General features: G+C 37.7%; 1 protein-coding gene across 3 annotated transcripts in view; it reads right to left on the bottom strand.

Moving 5' to 3' along the window:
- PPP3CC (protein phosphatase 3 catalytic subunit gamma) overlaps window positions 1-17,817 on the bottom strand; it is a 108,025-nt gene that overhangs the window by 65,987 nt on the left and 24,221 nt on the right. For all 3 annotated transcript variants that reach the window (XM_047092180.1, XM_047092182.1, XM_047092181.1), the window contains exons 2-3: window positions 1,917-2,114; window positions 1,468-1,592 (exon numbers count right to left, since the gene is read on the bottom strand). In XM_047092180.1, the coding sequence (XP_046948136.1) occupies window positions 1,468-1,592; window positions 1,917-2,114 (323 nt within the window). The remainder of the gene's footprint in view (window positions 1-1,467; window positions 1,593-1,916; window positions 2,115-17,817) is intronic.

Raw genomic sequence — 17,817 nt, 5'->3', positions numbered from 1 at the left:
TATATATATTTATTACATCTTATTTATTCATCTATCAATGGACAATTTTTTAATTAAAAACTTTTTTTCATGTTTATTTTTGAGAGAGAGAGAGACAGAACATGAGCAGGGGAGAGGCAGAGAGGGAGACACAGAATCCAAAGCAGGCTCCAGGCTGTTAGCACAGAGTCTGACTCAGGGCTCAAACTCATGAACCGTGAGGTCATGACCTGAGCTGAAGTCAGACAATTAACTGAGCGACCCAGGTGTCCCTATCAATGGACACTTAGGATACCTGGAACAGAGAAGCATTTCAATGATACAGTCTGCAGGTATCATCTCCACACATCCCAGGTACCTACTTGGAGACCTTGGGAATTTACTGAGCAGCGGGGCAAGAAGATAATTTTCTTAGCTTCTACCATTAACCTTTGTCCTCACAGATGACACTAAATTAATTTGGGGCACTGGCACATAACTCTGAACTTCACTGATTCATGAATAGACACATCTATTTCACTAAAGAGTTTCTTCCAGCTTTAGAATAACCACTGCTTCTTTAAGCACTAGGTGAGACAGTTGACTTGGATTTAGGAGTGATGCTGCACAAATAAACCTTTAACCACTAGAAACACAATAAATACACTGAGACCGTCACACTATGAGGAAGAGGCAGGACTAAAGACTACAAGAACAGCAAGCGGACTCAATTTCTCATCTCATGCTTATTCTTGGGCACATTATAAATTCAATTACCTGTACTATTTCAAACGTTACTTGCCTTTTATTTGCCAAGCATGTACAGCTAAATCAATTGATATTAAATATGAATATGGTTCCACTGTACTCAAGTCTTTGCATGATGTTCTAAAATAGTTTTATTTTTTATACACAACAGCTTATACTTTAATTCCAATCATTTTTTCTCTTCATTCAGTTTTCAAAATACATGAAAGTAAATTTTGAGTTTCCATTAACTTCATTAATTTTAATCATTTTTTTATTCAATGAACATTTATTAAGTGCTTACTATGCATAACAGTATCAAAAATTATTCCTACAGTAAACTAAGTGCCTGGTGGTTTAGCATTGGAAGTTAATCTAAGAGTAAATTACAGCCCACCAGCTTGTGGTTTTAGAATTAGTGTCTGCTAATCCAAACCCTGTTTAGGGTGAATAGCAATTTATGCCATTTATATACAGCCTGTGCACTATCTTCAAAGAGGAAAGGTTGGTAAACATTTGACTTACCTGCAAAGCTGGGTTTAATATAGCCCCTTCTATATGTCTACCACATATAGAAGCTACAAGAAGGAATAGAACTTTCTTACACCAGTGAAAACATTTTTCTAACACCTTAATTACTAAAAGTAACAAGGTTTACAAGTTCTGCCAGTGTTCTCATTTTAATTTCTTCTACCAAAGAATAGAAAGCAAAGTTCTAAAAAAAGGTAATGAAAGTTCCCACGTATCCAATTTAATTTTTACCTCTATACTGAAATAGCCTCTGTCCACATAGTCACCCAGAAAGAGGTAGCGTGTGTTAGTAGGTGATCCTCCAACTTCGAACAACTTCATCAAGTCAAAGAATTGTCCATGAATGTCACCACACACTAGGAAAAAAAGGGCATAAGGTGAGGTGAAAAATGATGTCTTAGAAGAGAAAGGGCAGTACATCAATAAGACCACAGTTTAACTTTTAACTGAAATCACTTTAGCTTTTGACTGGGCTGTTCTATAATTGTAGTCAATCTATCAATACTGAATAGTCCTATAGGAAATATGAGATATTTTAAGTTGTATTTCTTCAATAAACAACAAACAATCCTAAGACTACCTCATAATTCCTAGAAAAATTATCACACATTTTAGTTGGTTATTTGTAATAATTTTTCAAATAAGCTCAAATCTAAGTGCCACCCAAATATTTCTCATACCTGTGATTGGAGAATCTAGTTCTATCATAGTCTTCTCTTGTCTCAGGATAGCAGCCCCATCATTGATTATCTTTAAGGCTACTTCCTCTTCCAGTCGCCCTTCCTTCACCAAATGGTTTCTTAAGACATCAATTTTAGGTTTCCCATTCTCAAATACTTCCTTCAAAGTAAGCCGTTGGGTTGGAGGAAAGGGGACAGCTAGAAAGAGAAGAAAAGTAATTCAAAATACTTAAATGCATAAAGAACTGTGAACCCATTTTTTTTTTAATGTAACAAATTAAACCTAATACATCACCATGATTTCAAATCCACAGCAACAGAACCATGTGGGGGAAAAAATCTAAGATACTATACGTTACAGAAGATCGATTCTAATTTTTAAAAAGGCCACAAAGTCAAAGTCAGTGTGAGGATGTATGAATTATACTGTTTTACATATAAACGTCAAAGACTTGAAGCTGATTCAGAAAATAAACTAAAAAATAAAGAACTAAATGATATGAGTTATCTTTTACTTATAGAAAAAGTATTAAAACTGAAACTGTGGTTAAAGAAAATGAAAGGAAAGAAATTTCAACACTAAAGGGTATTTATTTTTCCAAAGAACTGGCCTAATGGAATTGTGTTTTAAAAGTCTGACTTCAGCTCCTGATCGGGGCAATCATAGATGTATACTTTATTATTAAAAGGTAGCTGCTTAATGGGAATGCAAGCTGGTGCAGACATTCTGGAAAACAGTACGGAGGTTCCTCAAAAAAACTAAAAATAGAACTACCACTACCCTATGACCCAGCAATTGAACTACTAGGCATTTATCCAAAGGATACAGGGTGCTGTTTCGAAGGGACACATGCACCCCCATGTTTATAGCAGCACCATCAACAATAGCCAAAGTATGGAAAGAGCCCAAATGTCCATCGATGGATGAAAGGATAAAGAAGTGATATATATACACAATGGAGTATTACTCGGCAATCAAAAAGAATGAAATCTTGCAATTTGCAGCTACATGGATGGAACTGGAGGGTATTCTGCTAAGCAAAATTAGTCAGTCAGAGAAAGACAAATATCATATGACTTCACTCATGTGAGGAATTTAAGATACAAAACAGATGAACATAAGGGAAGGGAAGCAAAAATAATATAAAAACAGGGAGGGGGACAAAACAGAAGAGACTCATAAATATGGAGAACAAACTGAGGGTTACTGGAGGGATTGTGAGAGGGGGGATGGGCTAAATGGGTAAGGGGCACTAAGGAATCTATTCCTGAAATCACTGTTGTACTATATGCTAATTTGGATGTAAATTTTAAAAAATAAAAAATAAAATCAAAAATAAATAAATATTAAAAAAATTTTTTAAAAGGTAGTTGCTTAAAATATTACTGATAATAAGCAAACACTAACTGGATGGAGCTGTTTCTGAGAATTACTTGCTATAGTAACACAGCATAAACTTGAGAAGAATAGATAAAGAAGGTCTAGTTGTGTTTTCTAATCTGAAAATGCTAAAAACTAATTTCAGTTTATGCTGGGTATAAAGTTAATCTAATATCATGGTGAATTACCAACTTTAACAGAAAAAACCTTTGACATTTTAAACTTGACCATCATTTCATTTACCTAATCTACTGTATAATGTATTCTAATTCTCTATGATCTAATATCCACAAGCCTATAAACTATACATTTAAACAAGGGGTTCATTTTAATTTGTGGTTTATGCCTGATGGTTCCACTTCTACTTTTATGAAAGTGTCATTAAGAACCAAGTTAGGGGAAGCAAAAATAATATAAAAACAGGGAGGGGGACAAAACATAAGAGACTCTTAAATATAGAGAACAAACAGAGGGTTGCTGGATGGGTTGTAGGAGGCGGGATGGGCTAAATGGGTAAGGGGCATTAAGGAATCTACTCCTGAAATCATTATTGCACCATATGCTAACTTAGATGTAAATTATAAAAAATAAATTAATCATAGAAAGAAAAAAACATTAAAAAAAGAAGATACATGAACAGTCAATAAGTCAATAAAAGATCTTTAACATCCCTAATCATCAGGGAAATGCAGATTAAAACCACAATGAGATACCATTTCATACCAAGTAGAATGATTATAAGAAAAACACAAAAACAGAACAGAAAATAAAAAGTATTGGAAAGGATGTGAAGAAATTGGAAAAAAACAAAAACAAAAACAAACCCAAGTTGGGGCACTTGGGTGGCTCAGTCAGTTAAAGCGTTCAACTTTGGCTCAGGTCATGATCTCACAGTTCCTGAGTCCAAGCCCACCTACATTGGGCTCTATGCTGACAGGGCAGAGAGAGCCTACTTGAGATCTTCTTCTGTCTCCCCTCTCTCTCTGCCCCTCCCTCACATGCATATTCTCTCTCTCTCTCTCTCAAAAATGAACATTTAAAAAACCTAGAAAAAAAAAAAGAACCAAGTTGAGGGGTGCCTGGGTGGCTCAGTCAGTTAAGCAACTGACTCTTAATCTCAGCTCAGGTCATGATCTCACAGTTCATGAGTTTGAGCCCACATTGGGATCTGCGCTGATGGGGCAGAGCCTGCTTGGGATTCTGTCTCTCCCTCTCTCTGAGCCTTCCCTGTTTGTGCTTTCTCTCTTTCAAAAGAAATAAACAAACTTAAAAAAAAAAAAAAAAAGAACCAAGTTGAGGGCACCTGGCTGGCCGAGTCTGTGGAGTGTGTGGTTCTTGATCTCAGGGTTTTGAGTTGAAGCCCCATTCTGGGTGTAGAGGTTACTTAAAAATAAAATCTCTAGGAGTGCCTAGGTGGCTCAGTTGGTTAAGTGTCTGACTTTGGCTCAGGTCATGATCTCACAGCTCATGGGTTCAAGCCTGAAGCCTATTTAGGATTCTGTGTCTGCCTCTCTCTCTCAAAAATAAATATTAAGCCATCCATTGATGAATGGATAAAGAAATTGTGGTTTATATACACAACGGAATACTACGTGGCAATGAGAAAGAATGAAATATGGCCTTTTGTAGCAACGTGGGTGGAACTGGAGAGTGTTACGCTAAGTGAAATAAGTCATACAGAGAAAGACAGATACCAAGTGTTTTCACTCTTATGTGGATCCTGAGAAACTTAACAGAAGACCATGGGGGAGGGGAAGGGGAAAAAAAGTTAGAGAGGGAGGGAGCCAAATCATAAGAGACTCTTAAAAAAACTGAGAACAAACTGAGGGTTGATGGGGGGTGGGAGGAAGGGGAGGGTGGGTGATGGGTACTGAGGAGGGAACCTGTTGGGATGAGCACTGGGTGTGGTATGGAAACCAATTTGACAATAAATTTCATATTAAAAATCACAATCAATCAATCAATCAAATAAGTTCAAATTAAAAAATAAACATTAAGAAAAAAATGTTTAATAAAAATTAAAAAATAAAACCTCTCAAAAAAAAGAGAGAGAACTAAGTTGAGGGGTGCCTGGCTGGCTCAGTCACAGGAGTGTGCAACTCTTGATTTTAGGGTTGTGAGTTTGAACCCCCCATTGAGATTACTTGAATAATAAAAAAAAACTTAAAAAGAAAAAAAAAAAACAAGTTGAAATCTACAGGCACTATAAAAATTTAGGCGCCTGGGTGGCTCAGTCGGTTGAGCATCCGACTTCTGTTCAGGTCATGATCTCACGGTCTGTGAGTTCGAGCCCCGTGTCAGGCTCTGTGCTGACAGATGAGAGCCTGGAGCCTGCTTCGGATTCTGTGTCTCCCTCTCTTTCTGCCCCCTCCCCTGCTCATGCTCTGTCTCTGTCTGTCTCAAAAATAAATAAAAACATTTAAAAAATTTTTTTTTAATTTTTAGACTTGAAAATTCTGTGGTAAGTTTCATCATGCTCCTAGCTACAACTTGACTAATTTAGGCAATTCAAAGCTTATTGAAAAAATGTAGCTATCCAAACAGCAAACATTACTTTGAAAGAGAGGACCACATATATCCCAGTTTAATCAGGACAGTCCTAGATTTCCACTGCTGTCCTAGCATAACTGTTAATAGCACCCCCTTTCACTCTCACAAGTATTCCAATTTGAAAGATAAATCAGTTTAATTTGTGTTAATTTGTATAAGATATTATGACGAATCTTTTATTTATTTATCTGGTGAGTCTTTAAGACAGAGTGAAAGGTAAGTCCTAAACAAACTTACTTAAATTTTTACTAAAATATATGGGGCGCCTGGGTGGCGCAGTCGGTTAAGCGTCCGACTTCAGCCAGGTCACGATCTCCCGGTCCAGGAGTTCGAGCCCCGCGTCAGGCTCTGGGCTGATGGCTCAGAGCCTGGAGCCTGTTTCCGATTCTGTGTCTCCCTCTCTCTCTGCCCCTCCCCCGTTCATGCTCTGTCTCTCTCTGTCCCAAAAAAAATAAATAAACGTTGAAAAAAAAAAAATTTAAAAAAAAAATTTTTTTACTAAAATATAATGGCAATATGGTTGTGTTTAACAACAAAAATCCTTTATAGTTTAGAGATTCTTACTGAAATATTTTCAGATGAAATTATATGCTATTTGGAATCTGCTTCACAACAGTGAGAGGACAGGGAATAAGCAGAGGTACAGATGAAAAAAAACTGGTAAGGAGTCAATAATAACTAGTGAGGCTGGATGATGTTTACTTGGAAGTTCATAATACTATTCACTCTACTGTTCTAATATGGTTGAAATACTTATCATAAAAAGGTGGAAAAAGTTGCCCAAACTAAGAGTATATCTTTTTTTTTTAAGTGTATTTATTTTCAGGGAGAGCAAAAGAGAATTCGTATATGCATGCAGGCATGACCGGGAGAAGGGCAAAGAGAAAGGGAGAGACAGAATCCATAGTCAGCATAAGGCCCGACTCTGAGCTTGATCCCATGAGCCATGGGATCATGATCTGAGCCTAAATCAAGAGTCAGACACTTAACTGACTGAGCCATCCACGTGCCCCTAAGAGTGGAAGTCTTAGAGAAACTTTCTTTAGAGAAACTTACATGAGGTTCAATCAAGAGATATACTTAATCGCTTGTTTGTGACTTCAGAGAATCCTCAGTCCTATGAAATCTTGATCCAGAAAAACAAATGGAAGATACCACATTTAATCATTCCCCTTTTCATACCTAGTTTCCCTTTTTCGGTTTTCAAACTCTTACTCTCAATTTCTAGCTAGCCAATCTGCCCTTCCCCATTTTTTTTTTTTTAATTTTTTTTTCAACGTTTATTTATTTTTGGGACAGAGAGAGACAGAGCATGAACGGGGGAGGGGCAGAGAGAGAGGGAGACACAGAATCGGAAAGAGGCTCCAGGCTCTGAGCCATCAGCCCAGAGCCCGACGCGGGGCTCAAACTCCCGGACCGCGAGATCGTGACCTGGCTGAAGTCGGACGCTTAACCGACTGCGCCACCCAAGCGCCCCTGCCCTTCCCCCATTTTGAAATGAACCCCATAAGAAGCCAGCTTGTTTTTAATCCCCACTTTGTAAATAATTGAAATTGGTTAACAAACTAAAAATAAAATGAAATAATACAAAATCAAATATATTGGAATTGACAAAAAAGGTATTACATATAGAGGTAGTTCCAGAGACAAGAGATCCACAAAATATTACTTGACTTCTACCAGTAGTATTATACCTACTAATAAAAATAATTTTCCTCCATTATTGTTGCAATCAGGTAACAGTTTACAAAATAGGAAACCATTTTTCTTATGTATCATATAAGTTATGAAAGAGATAAGCAACCTAAAGAACTTCCGAGAAAAAAAGTTAGAAAGATATTTTTTCTTTCTTTCAAAGTCTCTAGTTGCAATTTACTTAAAACAAGTAAACAAGTCACCTAATTAAATGAAAGCAAAAGCAAGGTTGAAATGGATCAAGGGGATTATGCCCAGCTAAGAGAAATGGGACACAGCTGATCCAGGAACACTAAGAGGAATTAAGATTGGCTTGAGACAACATACATAACAGAAAGTTCCAGAAGAATCCTAAGTTTTTAGGTAAGGGCAAATAAATTCAATTTCCTTCAAATCAAAAGAAAAGAATCTTCAACTTTAAAGGAGTGGGTCCTATCCCCTCTCAAGTTACTCCTAGCTATGTTTAGAAGCCCTAAATTACAACTTCCTTCCTTTATTAGATAGTTGTATACACAATATAGTTGAGGTTGATTCATAGAAGAATGGGAACAGCCACCATCCTGAGAAGACTAAAGGGAATCTAGCTAAGTTTGGTCATGATAGGAAATAGCAGGAATTTTCCAATTAAATTTTAAAACCCTATTTTTAAGGGCTTCTGGCTGGCTCAGTCGGTTAAGCATCTGACTCTTGATCTCGGCTCAGGTCATGATCTCATGGTTCATGAGACTGAGTTGGGCTCCTAGTGACAGTGCAGAATCTGCTTGGGATTCTCCCTCTCCCTCTGCCCCTCCTCCACTCGTGCTCACTCTCTCTCTCTCAAAATAAATAAACTAAAAATAAAATAAGTTCTCGAGTGAAATTTTAAAACTCTATTTTTATTTTTTTTTAATGTTTATTTATTTTTGAGAGAGAGAGACAGAGAGAGAGAGAGAGAGAGAGAGACAGAGTGCAAGTGGGGAGAGGGGCAGAGAGAGAGGGAGACACAGAATCCAAAGCAGGCTTCAGGCTCTGAGCTGTCAGCACAGAGCCTGACTCAGGTCTTGAACTTACAAACCGAAATCAGAAGCTTAACCAACTGAGCCACCCAGGCACCCCTGAAGTAAGCATTTTTAAATGAAAGAACCAAAATGTCACTAGTGTCTGCGCTCAAGTTACTTACTGCTTTACTGGTTATATCATATCCTAATTTGGGGGGGAGAGCAGTCCCTTCATCTTTAATACAGGTCTGTTATTTTATAAACTACAACCCTTACCAATGAGAAAGGAGACTTAACAGAGGGTTGAAGGGTCTCAAAACACCACTACACGGTTAAAAAAAAAAATGTGAACCGAAACATCACTTATCCAGAAATGTAATAATTCATGGGTAATAAAACTACAGTATTTTTCTTTTTTTTGAAGAGTAGAGGAGGTACTTGTTATTCAAAGATGACTGGTACTAAGAAAGGCCACTTAAAGTGTATCCACATAAAATAAACATACACAGTAAACTGTGGGGGAAAACAATTTGGCATTTTATCTTTAAATACGAAACTAAGAATTATGAAAATGTTTCATTTCATAATACAATTTACAGCATGATCATAGAGTTGTTTTTACAAATACAACCAAGGATTTCATCATAAAACTTCTAAAAAATGATTAGCCTAAATTCTCCTTTGACTCTTAAATCCAACAGCCTATTTAATATCTGCTTGGAGGTTTAATAAGCATTTAAAATTTAACATGTCATGGAAACAACATAAAAGTGGACTGATGGATGAATGATAAAGAACTTGTGATACACACACACACACACACACACACACACACACACACACACACCAGAATATTATTCAGCCATAAAATATGAGGAAGTCCTACTATTTGTGACAACATGTATGGACCTTGAAGGACTTTGCTAAATGAAATAAATCAGACAGAGAAAGACAAATACTGTATGATCTCACTTATATGTGGATTCAAATCAAAACAAAACTCACAGAAAAAAAGAACAGACTTGTGGTTGCCAGAGGTAGTGGTTGGGGCAAGGGAGGTGAAAATGGAGGACTATAATCAAAAGATATAAACTTCCTGCATAAGGTAAAAAAGTACTAGGGATATAATATACAACATGATAACCACAGCTAATACTGCTATATGACAGAACAGTTGTTGAGTAAATCCTAAGAGTTCTAATCACAAGGAGAAATTTTTTTCCTTTTTTTTCTTTTTATTGTATGTATATGAAAAGATGGGTGTTAGCCAAACTTACTGTGGTAATCATTTCAAAATACAGTGAAACCTTGGTTTATGAGCATAATTTGTTTCAAAAACATGCTTGTAATCCAAAGCACTCATATATCAAAGCAAATTTCAAAAACCATTGGCCCAGTTGTGATCATGTGATATTGAGTGTCACGTACTACTCATTATGCAAGACACTGCTACTTTATCAAGTTAAAATTTATTAGAAATGTTTACTCGCTTTGTAGAACACTCACAGAACAAGTTACTCAAAATCCAATGTTTTACTGTATATCTAAATCAAACCATCATGCTATATGCTTTAAACTTATACAGTGATGTATGCCAATTATTTTTCAAGAAAACTAGAAAAAAAATAACATGTCTAAAATTAAACTTATAATTTCCCAGACTGCCTCTAATCTTTTCCATCTAAATATATGGAAACATCGTTAAACCCAGGTGCTTAGGCCAAAAACCTGTGGGATCTTCCCTTAATCCTGACTTCCCCAGTTCTCCCCAAATCCCAATTTATCAGCAAGACTAGCTCTTTTTTTTTTTTTAAATGTTTATTTTTGGAAGAGCACAAGCAGGGGAGGGGCTGTGAGAGGGGGGACAGAGGATCTGAAGTAGGCTCTGGAATGACAGCAGTGAGCCCAATGTGGGGCTTGAACTCTCAAACCATTAAGATCATGACCTGGGCTGAAGTCAGACACAACCAACTGAGCCACCCAGGTGCCTCTCTTTTTTTTCCTTTTTTAAAGTAAGCTCTGTGCCCAACATGCAGTTTGAACTCATTACCCTGAGATCAAGAGTCACATGCCACGCCGGGGTGGCTCAGTCAGTTAAGCACCCGATTTAGGCTCAGGTCATGATCTAGCGGTTTGTGGGTTCAAATCCCTCATGGGGCTCTGTGCTGACAGCTCGGAGCCTGGAGCCTGCTTCAGATTCTGTGTCTCCCTCTCTCTCTGCCCCTCCCATCTTGTTTGATCTCTCTCCCTGTCTCTCTCTCAAAAATAAATAAATGTTTAAAAAAATTTTTTAAAAAGTCACATGCCCTACCTGATCTCTACCAACTGAGCCAGCCAGGCACCCCTAGCTGATTCTACCTTTAAAATATACTTTAAATTCAGAAAGTCTCCAGCTAGCCCTCATTTATGTTGGGAGTACAGTGTAGGCAGGAGTTCCAAGCAGATGCAGTCACACTGCGTTTCTGTCTTTTGAAAGTGGGGGGAGGTTTTCCAAGGTGTATATTTTTTTGAGGTAGCAGTTTTAATTGCTTTGAATAAATATTCCCTAATAAAATAATAAAATAAACTCTGGATTCAATAATTTTTAACACATCCATCACTACTACCTTAGCCTAGCCATGACTGTGTCTTCCAGATTACTGCAACAGTTTTCTAACTGGTCTCTTTTTCCACTTCTCTATTCTTGGCCTTTTACAGCAACTGAAGTGACCTTTCTCCCCCAGCTTCGTTGACACAATTAACATATAACAATGTGTAAGTTTAAGATGTACAGCCTGTTGATTTGTGGTAAGAATGTTTAAGGGGCGCCTGGGTGGCTCAGTCTGTTAAGCGTCTGACTCTTGCTTTTGGCCCAGGTCATGATCTCGTGGTTTATGGGATCAAGCCCCACATCGGGCTCTCTGCTGACAGCTCAGAGCCTGCTTGGGATTCTCTCTCTCTCAAAAAAATAAACATAAAAAATAATTTTAAAAAATTCATGCAGTGGCATGTTTAAAAAATAAGAAGAGGGGCGGCAACTAGGTGGCTCAGTTGGTTAAGCATCCAACTTTGGCTTAGATCACAATCTCACAGTTCATGAATTTGAGCCTACTCGTGCTCTCTCTCTCGCTCTCTCTCAAAAATAAATAAACATTAAAAATTTTTTTTAATAATAAAAAAAAATAAATGGCTGTCCTATATTTTCCAAGCTATTACCAAATGAGAATATTTATTCACTTATTACAGGGAAAACATTAAAGTAGATATATTCCTAAATGTTTCAAAATAATTTAGGGTGCTATATTAGAAGTTGCATAAACTAAATATTTTCTGATTAGCTAGTTGTTAAAAAAAATCAAGACTTTTTTCCTTCTAAATAAACAGAAGGGATAAAAATGCAAAAATAAACTATCCATGTAAAGTATACATTTTTAAAATACTTGATTCAAAATAAAATGGCAAGTTCCCAGTTTAAAATGAAGCTATCATGGTACTAAAGATTTTCAAGTCTAGCTTTTATCTACTTTGAACCCTAGACTCAGAAGTCCAGGTTGATTTCAAGATTATGCATCTCTGAGATCAAACTTCTCCTCGTGTGCATAACAACTTCCATTTCAGTTCCTTCCCAGTCCCAGAAAGGTGTTTCTGGAATGATTTTTTTCATCCCATTGTTAAAACAGAAACTCTCTTGACATGGTTGATGACCACATCCAAATTACATTTTGGACACTCTGCAAGGAAAATTACATAACAAAATATCTGTCTTTCCCTCCCCTCTCTCCTCAAAAGCAGAAGCACAGTAAGTAATAAACTATTTTCACTGCCAAGTAACTCAAATAATGATTTTCCGTATTATTTAAAAACTCACATAGCAAGACGGGAGCCTGGGTGGCTCAGTTGGTTGAGCCTCTAGCTCTTGGTTTCGGCTCAGGTCATGATCACATGGCTGGTGACTGCAATGACAGTGTGGAGCCTGCTTGGGATTCTCTCTCTCCCTCTGTTTCTGCCCTCCCCCTGCTTGTTCTCTCTGTCATAAATAAATAAATAAATAAATAAATAAATAAATAAATAAATAAATAAGTAAGTAAGTAACTAACTAAATAAATAAACAAACACATAGCCAAGAGAGCCCAGTCTAGGGGCACCTGGGTAGCTAAGTCAGTTGAGTATTGGACTCTTGATTTTGGCTCAGGTCACGATCCCAGGAACATGAGATCAAACCTGAGTTGGGCTCTATGTAGAGCCTGCTTAAGATTCTCTCTCTCCCTCTGCCCCGGCTTGCAGGTGCTCACTCTCTCTCTTTCTAAAAGAAAAAAAAAAAAGCAGCCCAGTCTGTCAGTGTTTCAGCAGAAAGACACTGCACTGAGAACTGATATCAGTCAGTACCTTCAGCTGAGACATTCTGGCATGATAGTCAGTATTAGAAACCAGGAGAAGAGGTGAGAGGGGGCACATAGTGCTCTGTTTTACTAAGTCTGGAATGTTCTTTTGAGAAATTTTTTCAAAGCGTTTTTTTCTCCTAAATGCTGCCCCCACAGGGATGCCAGAACCAGGGGAATCTTGTCCCAAGGAGCAAGAGGGAAGAGCCAATGGAAACACTGATGTCCCTGGCCCATTGATAATAATAATAAACAAGGTACAGTGAAAACTCAGCTGTCAGGGACCCTTAGGGAGTGAATCAATTTGAGCAATGGAGTTTTTTGTGTGTTCTTTTACTATTTCATTAAATACTGAATTATGAACCTATATCAATACAAATATATACAACAAATATATACAACTACAAGCATATATAAAATTTTAAAAATAAAAAGCACATTTATGAATCTAAAACAAACTTATACAGAATCAATGAAGTTGTTTTAATGGTTAGGACAAAAAAAAATGACTAGGCAGTAAGTAATACGTCAAATGCCTCTTATTTAAAATCTGCAAGTGTTCCAGTGTTAACTCTACTTAAAAATAAATCCATACAGGGGAGCCTGAGTGGCTCTGTTAAGTGTCTGACTCAATTCCAGCTCAGCTCATGATTTCATAGTGCATGAGAAATAAAAACATTTTTAAAATTAAAAAAAAATAAATCCATACAATAGGATCTAATCTGTGACCAAGGAATGCATTAGAACAGGCACTAAGGAAATATACCCAAGTATTAGTGCTGGGTAACAAGATTCTAAATTATTTTATTTTTCTTATTACTTTCCTATTTTTTTTAACTTTCTCCAATGACTGATTTTTATTTTTTTAATGTTTATTTATTTATTTTGAGAGAGAGAGTACACACCCAGGGGAGGGGCAGAGAGGGAGACAGAGAATCCCATGCAGAGCCTGACCTGGGACTTGATCCCATGAGCCATGAGATCATGCCCTGAGCCAAAATCAAGAGCTGGATGCTTAACTGACTGAGCCACCCAGACGCCCCTGTATTACTTTTATAATCAGAAAAAAACATATACTTAGGAAGTCAGTATATATAATTATTTCATATATACATGATTAAAATAATATTCTTTTAATTGAACAATAAAAACTGGAAGAAAATGATAAAAGTATAAGGAAGAGTGTTTGGACTACAGGTGATTTTTGTTATTTTTCTATCTGCTTTGCCCTACATTCGAGTTTTTCCAAGTTTTTATAAACTTTATTGAAAGAAAAGTAATAGACACTAAGGGGGAAAAAAGCAATCGCATTGGCAATAACTTTCCTTCTGTTATTCAGTTTTATGAATAAGACTTTTCTCATATCAGCAGAGCTGTATCCCAAGCTGACTCTTACCAGTAACATTCAAAAATTCAACCTCAAATTTAAGTTACACCTATAAACCACCAAGAGTTACTAAGATGACCCAGAGGCTTATGCTTAAAATGTTAAAAAGACATTATGGTAGGCTGGAGGTAGGCTCCCCAAGATTCATGGCCCATGATATACACACATCTCATCCCAGTTATTCCAGCAAACAGTGATGTAGGTACTGCTGTGAAGGAAGTCTACACACATAATTTAAGTCCCAGGGGTGCCTGGGGGGCTCAGTTGGTTAAGCGACCGATTTTTGGCATCAGCTTGGGTCATGATTTCACCGTTCATGAGATCAAGCCCTGCATCGGGTTCTGCGCTGGCAATGCAGAGCCTGCTTGGGATTCTCTCTCTCCTCACTTCTCTCTGTGCTCCCCCCTCCCCATTCTCTTTCTCTCTCTCAAAATAAATAAACATTTTTTTTAAAAGTCCCAAATCAGGGGCCCCCGGGTGGCTCAGTCGGTTAAGCATCCGACTTGGTCTCACAGTTCTTGAGTTTGAGCTCCCTGTTGGGCTCTGTGCTGATGGCTCAGAGCCTGGAGCCTGCTTCAGATTATGTGTCTCTCTCTCTCTGCCCCTCCCCCACTCATGCTCTGTCCCTCTCTCTCTCTCTCAAAAATAAACATTAAAAAACAAAATTTAAGTTCCAAATCAGCTGACCTTTAAATGAGGTTATCTAGATGGGCCTGGCCTAATCATATGAGACCTTTAAATCTGGATCTAGAGGTCAGATATGTAGGATTTCAGAGATTTGAAGCACAAGAGGGATTTCATGTGCAAGTTCTGCATTGTTGGCTTTAATAGAGGGGGCCATTTAGCAAGGAATGCAGGTAGTCTCTGGGAGTTGGGAGTGACCCCTAGTTGACAGACAGCAAAATTAGGGACTTCATTCCTACCACCACAAGAATTGCCAACGACCTCAATGAGCTTAAAAGCAGATTCTTCCCCAGAAGCTCCACATGAAAACTCAGCTTGGTGGGCACTTTGACTTCAGCCTTTGAGACCCTGAGCAGAGAAATCCATGTCATGATTGGACTCTGACCCACAGAACTTTGAGCTAAAAATTGGCCGTTGAGTTTGTGGTAATTTGTTACACAGCAATAGAAAACTAATGCAGAGGCACCTGGGTGGCTTAGCTGGTTAAGCATCTGACTTCAGCTCAGGTCATGATCTCCCAGCGTGGGTTCAAGTCCCGCATCAGGTGCTGTGCTGATAGCTTGGAGCCTGGATCCTGCTTGAGATTCTGTCTCCCTCTCTTTCTGCCCCTCTCCCACTCTCTCTTTCTCTCTCTCAAAAATAAATATTAAAAAATAAAAAAGAAAGAAAACTAATGCAGAATTCTTTCAAAATTATTTTCTACATCCCTTCAACAATTATAAACACAGTTTTAAATACACAAGAAACTAACATGGGCTGTCTCTTAGAACTGAAAACAGAAGCCACACCTTATAACTGTACTATGACTCATAAAACAGATAAACTGAACAGAACTAAACCACAACATGCAACACAGACTATCTATGCTCAAACTTTTTATTTTTCCATTTTTCTCCTTATCTATTTCATCCATTCCCCTACCTATCTCCTCTCTGGCAACCACCAGTTTGTTCTCTGTATTTGAGTCTGTTTTTTTTTGTTTGTTCATTTCTTACATTTTTTGAACTTCACATACAAGTAAAATCACATGGTATTTGTCTTTCACTGTCCAACTTACTTCACTTAGCCTAACACCCTCTATGTCCATCCATATTGCCTCAAATGGCAAGGTCTCTTTTTTTATGGCCAAGTAATATTCCACTGTGTGTACATATATATGTATATAGACATACACACACACATGTAAACACACCCCACATCTTCTTTATCCATTCATCTATTGATGGACACCCAGGCTTAGACTGCTTACATATCCTAACTAATGTAAATAATGCCGCAATAAACATAGGGACGTGTATATCTTTCTGAATTGTTTTCATTTTTGGGGGTAAATGCCCAGTAGTGGAATTATTGGACCACGTGGTATTTCTATTTTTAACTTTTTGAGGAACCTCTGTACTGTTTTCCATAGTGGTTATATCACTTTATATTCCCACCAACAGCGCACAGGGTTCTCTTTTCTCCACATCCTCACCAACACTTGTTATTTCTTATGTTTTTGATTTTAGCCATCTGACAGGTGTAAGGTAATACCTCATTGTGGTTTTGATTTGCATTTCCCGGATGATCAGTGATGTTGAGCATTTTTTCATGTGTATGTTGGCCATCTATATGTCTACTTTGGGAAAATGTCTATTCAAGTCTTCTCCTCTTTTCTTAATCAGATTTTTTTTTTTGTATTGAGTTCAAACTCCTTTTAACACCAGATCCTTCAAATCCATATGTTCCAAGATAAGACCTCACACAAACTAATTTAAGAGTAATTGCACAACACTACATCTGATCTTACACTAGAACTTCACAAGTTCTACCAACTCATCTATTACACAAATTCTATCTAATCCTTGCTCAGATTACAAACTTCCACCCTAAAATCTAACAACAGTCCCTAATCTAACAACAGTCTCAATGAGCAGCCTTTCTTAACTGTCCTCCCATTTTGAGAAGATCCCAAGTTCCTCCACTTCTCTCTGCTTGTTGCAGCAGGTTAAATAAACCTAACTTTTTTTTTCTTAACTACAAATAAATCCTGGATGATCTTTAGTAGGTGGTTTATGGGTGTCCTACTATTTAACAATTGGCATTTCCAAGATTCAGCCGACCTCCTTTTCCTGGGGAGACGTATGACTCTCTGCCACAGTGTACACGTATGTGACCACTGATTTCTACCTGCTCAAGGCCATCCTGCCTGTGACAGTGAGGTATCTGAGCCTCAGTAATTTTGTTGAGCACTTCAGGATTGAGGTGATAGTTTGGTCCTCTGACTTTAAGTCTTATCGATTATACTGTTCATGAGTGAAGTTTGGCTTCTGCCTAATTAACAGCATTCCTATCATCTGCCTACTTGCTCAGTATCTTTTTTTAAGTAGGTTCTATGCCCAACATGGGACTTAAACTCACAACCCCAATATCAAGAGTCACATATTCTACTGCCTGAGCCAAGCAGGCACCCCTTTTTCAGTATCTTGAGTGTCATGCATCTGTAAGACGAACTCCACAGCATAGGACAGACATAGGCCTAATATGTACACCTTCCAGCCAGCTCCAAAAGCTGACAAGTCCAGGAGGTCTTATCAGACCAGTGTCTTTACATAAACTTTGTACTGGGTCACATTTCCTAAAACTTCTTAAGGACTTCCTTAGTCCTTATAATCTTGAGATATGTTTTGCTTAGTTCTGTCTGCCTGGAGCTGAGGTTCTGCTAAGTCCTCAAATGATGACAGCCAATCTTTGGTGTCACTTCATGTCTTCTGGAGACAGGTGGTTGCAAAAGCCCCATCCTCACCAATTACCGTAGGTCACATAAGAATCTTCTCAGTCTAAATCCACGCCTACTCTGTGCTTTCTCTATCTACTTCTTTCCTGTTTT

The sequence above is a fragment of the Lynx rufus genome, unplaced genomic scaffold (assembly GCF_022079265.1).
Source record: "Lynx rufus isolate CCGP_SWC_20201006 ecotype Redwood Valley unplaced genomic scaffold, mLynRuf1.p SCAF_3, whole genome shotgun sequence".
Classification (NCBI taxonomy): domain Eukaryota; kingdom Metazoa; phylum Chordata; class Mammalia; order Carnivora; family Felidae; genus Lynx; species Lynx rufus.
This window is presented reverse-complemented; position numbering and strand designations above follow the sequence as displayed.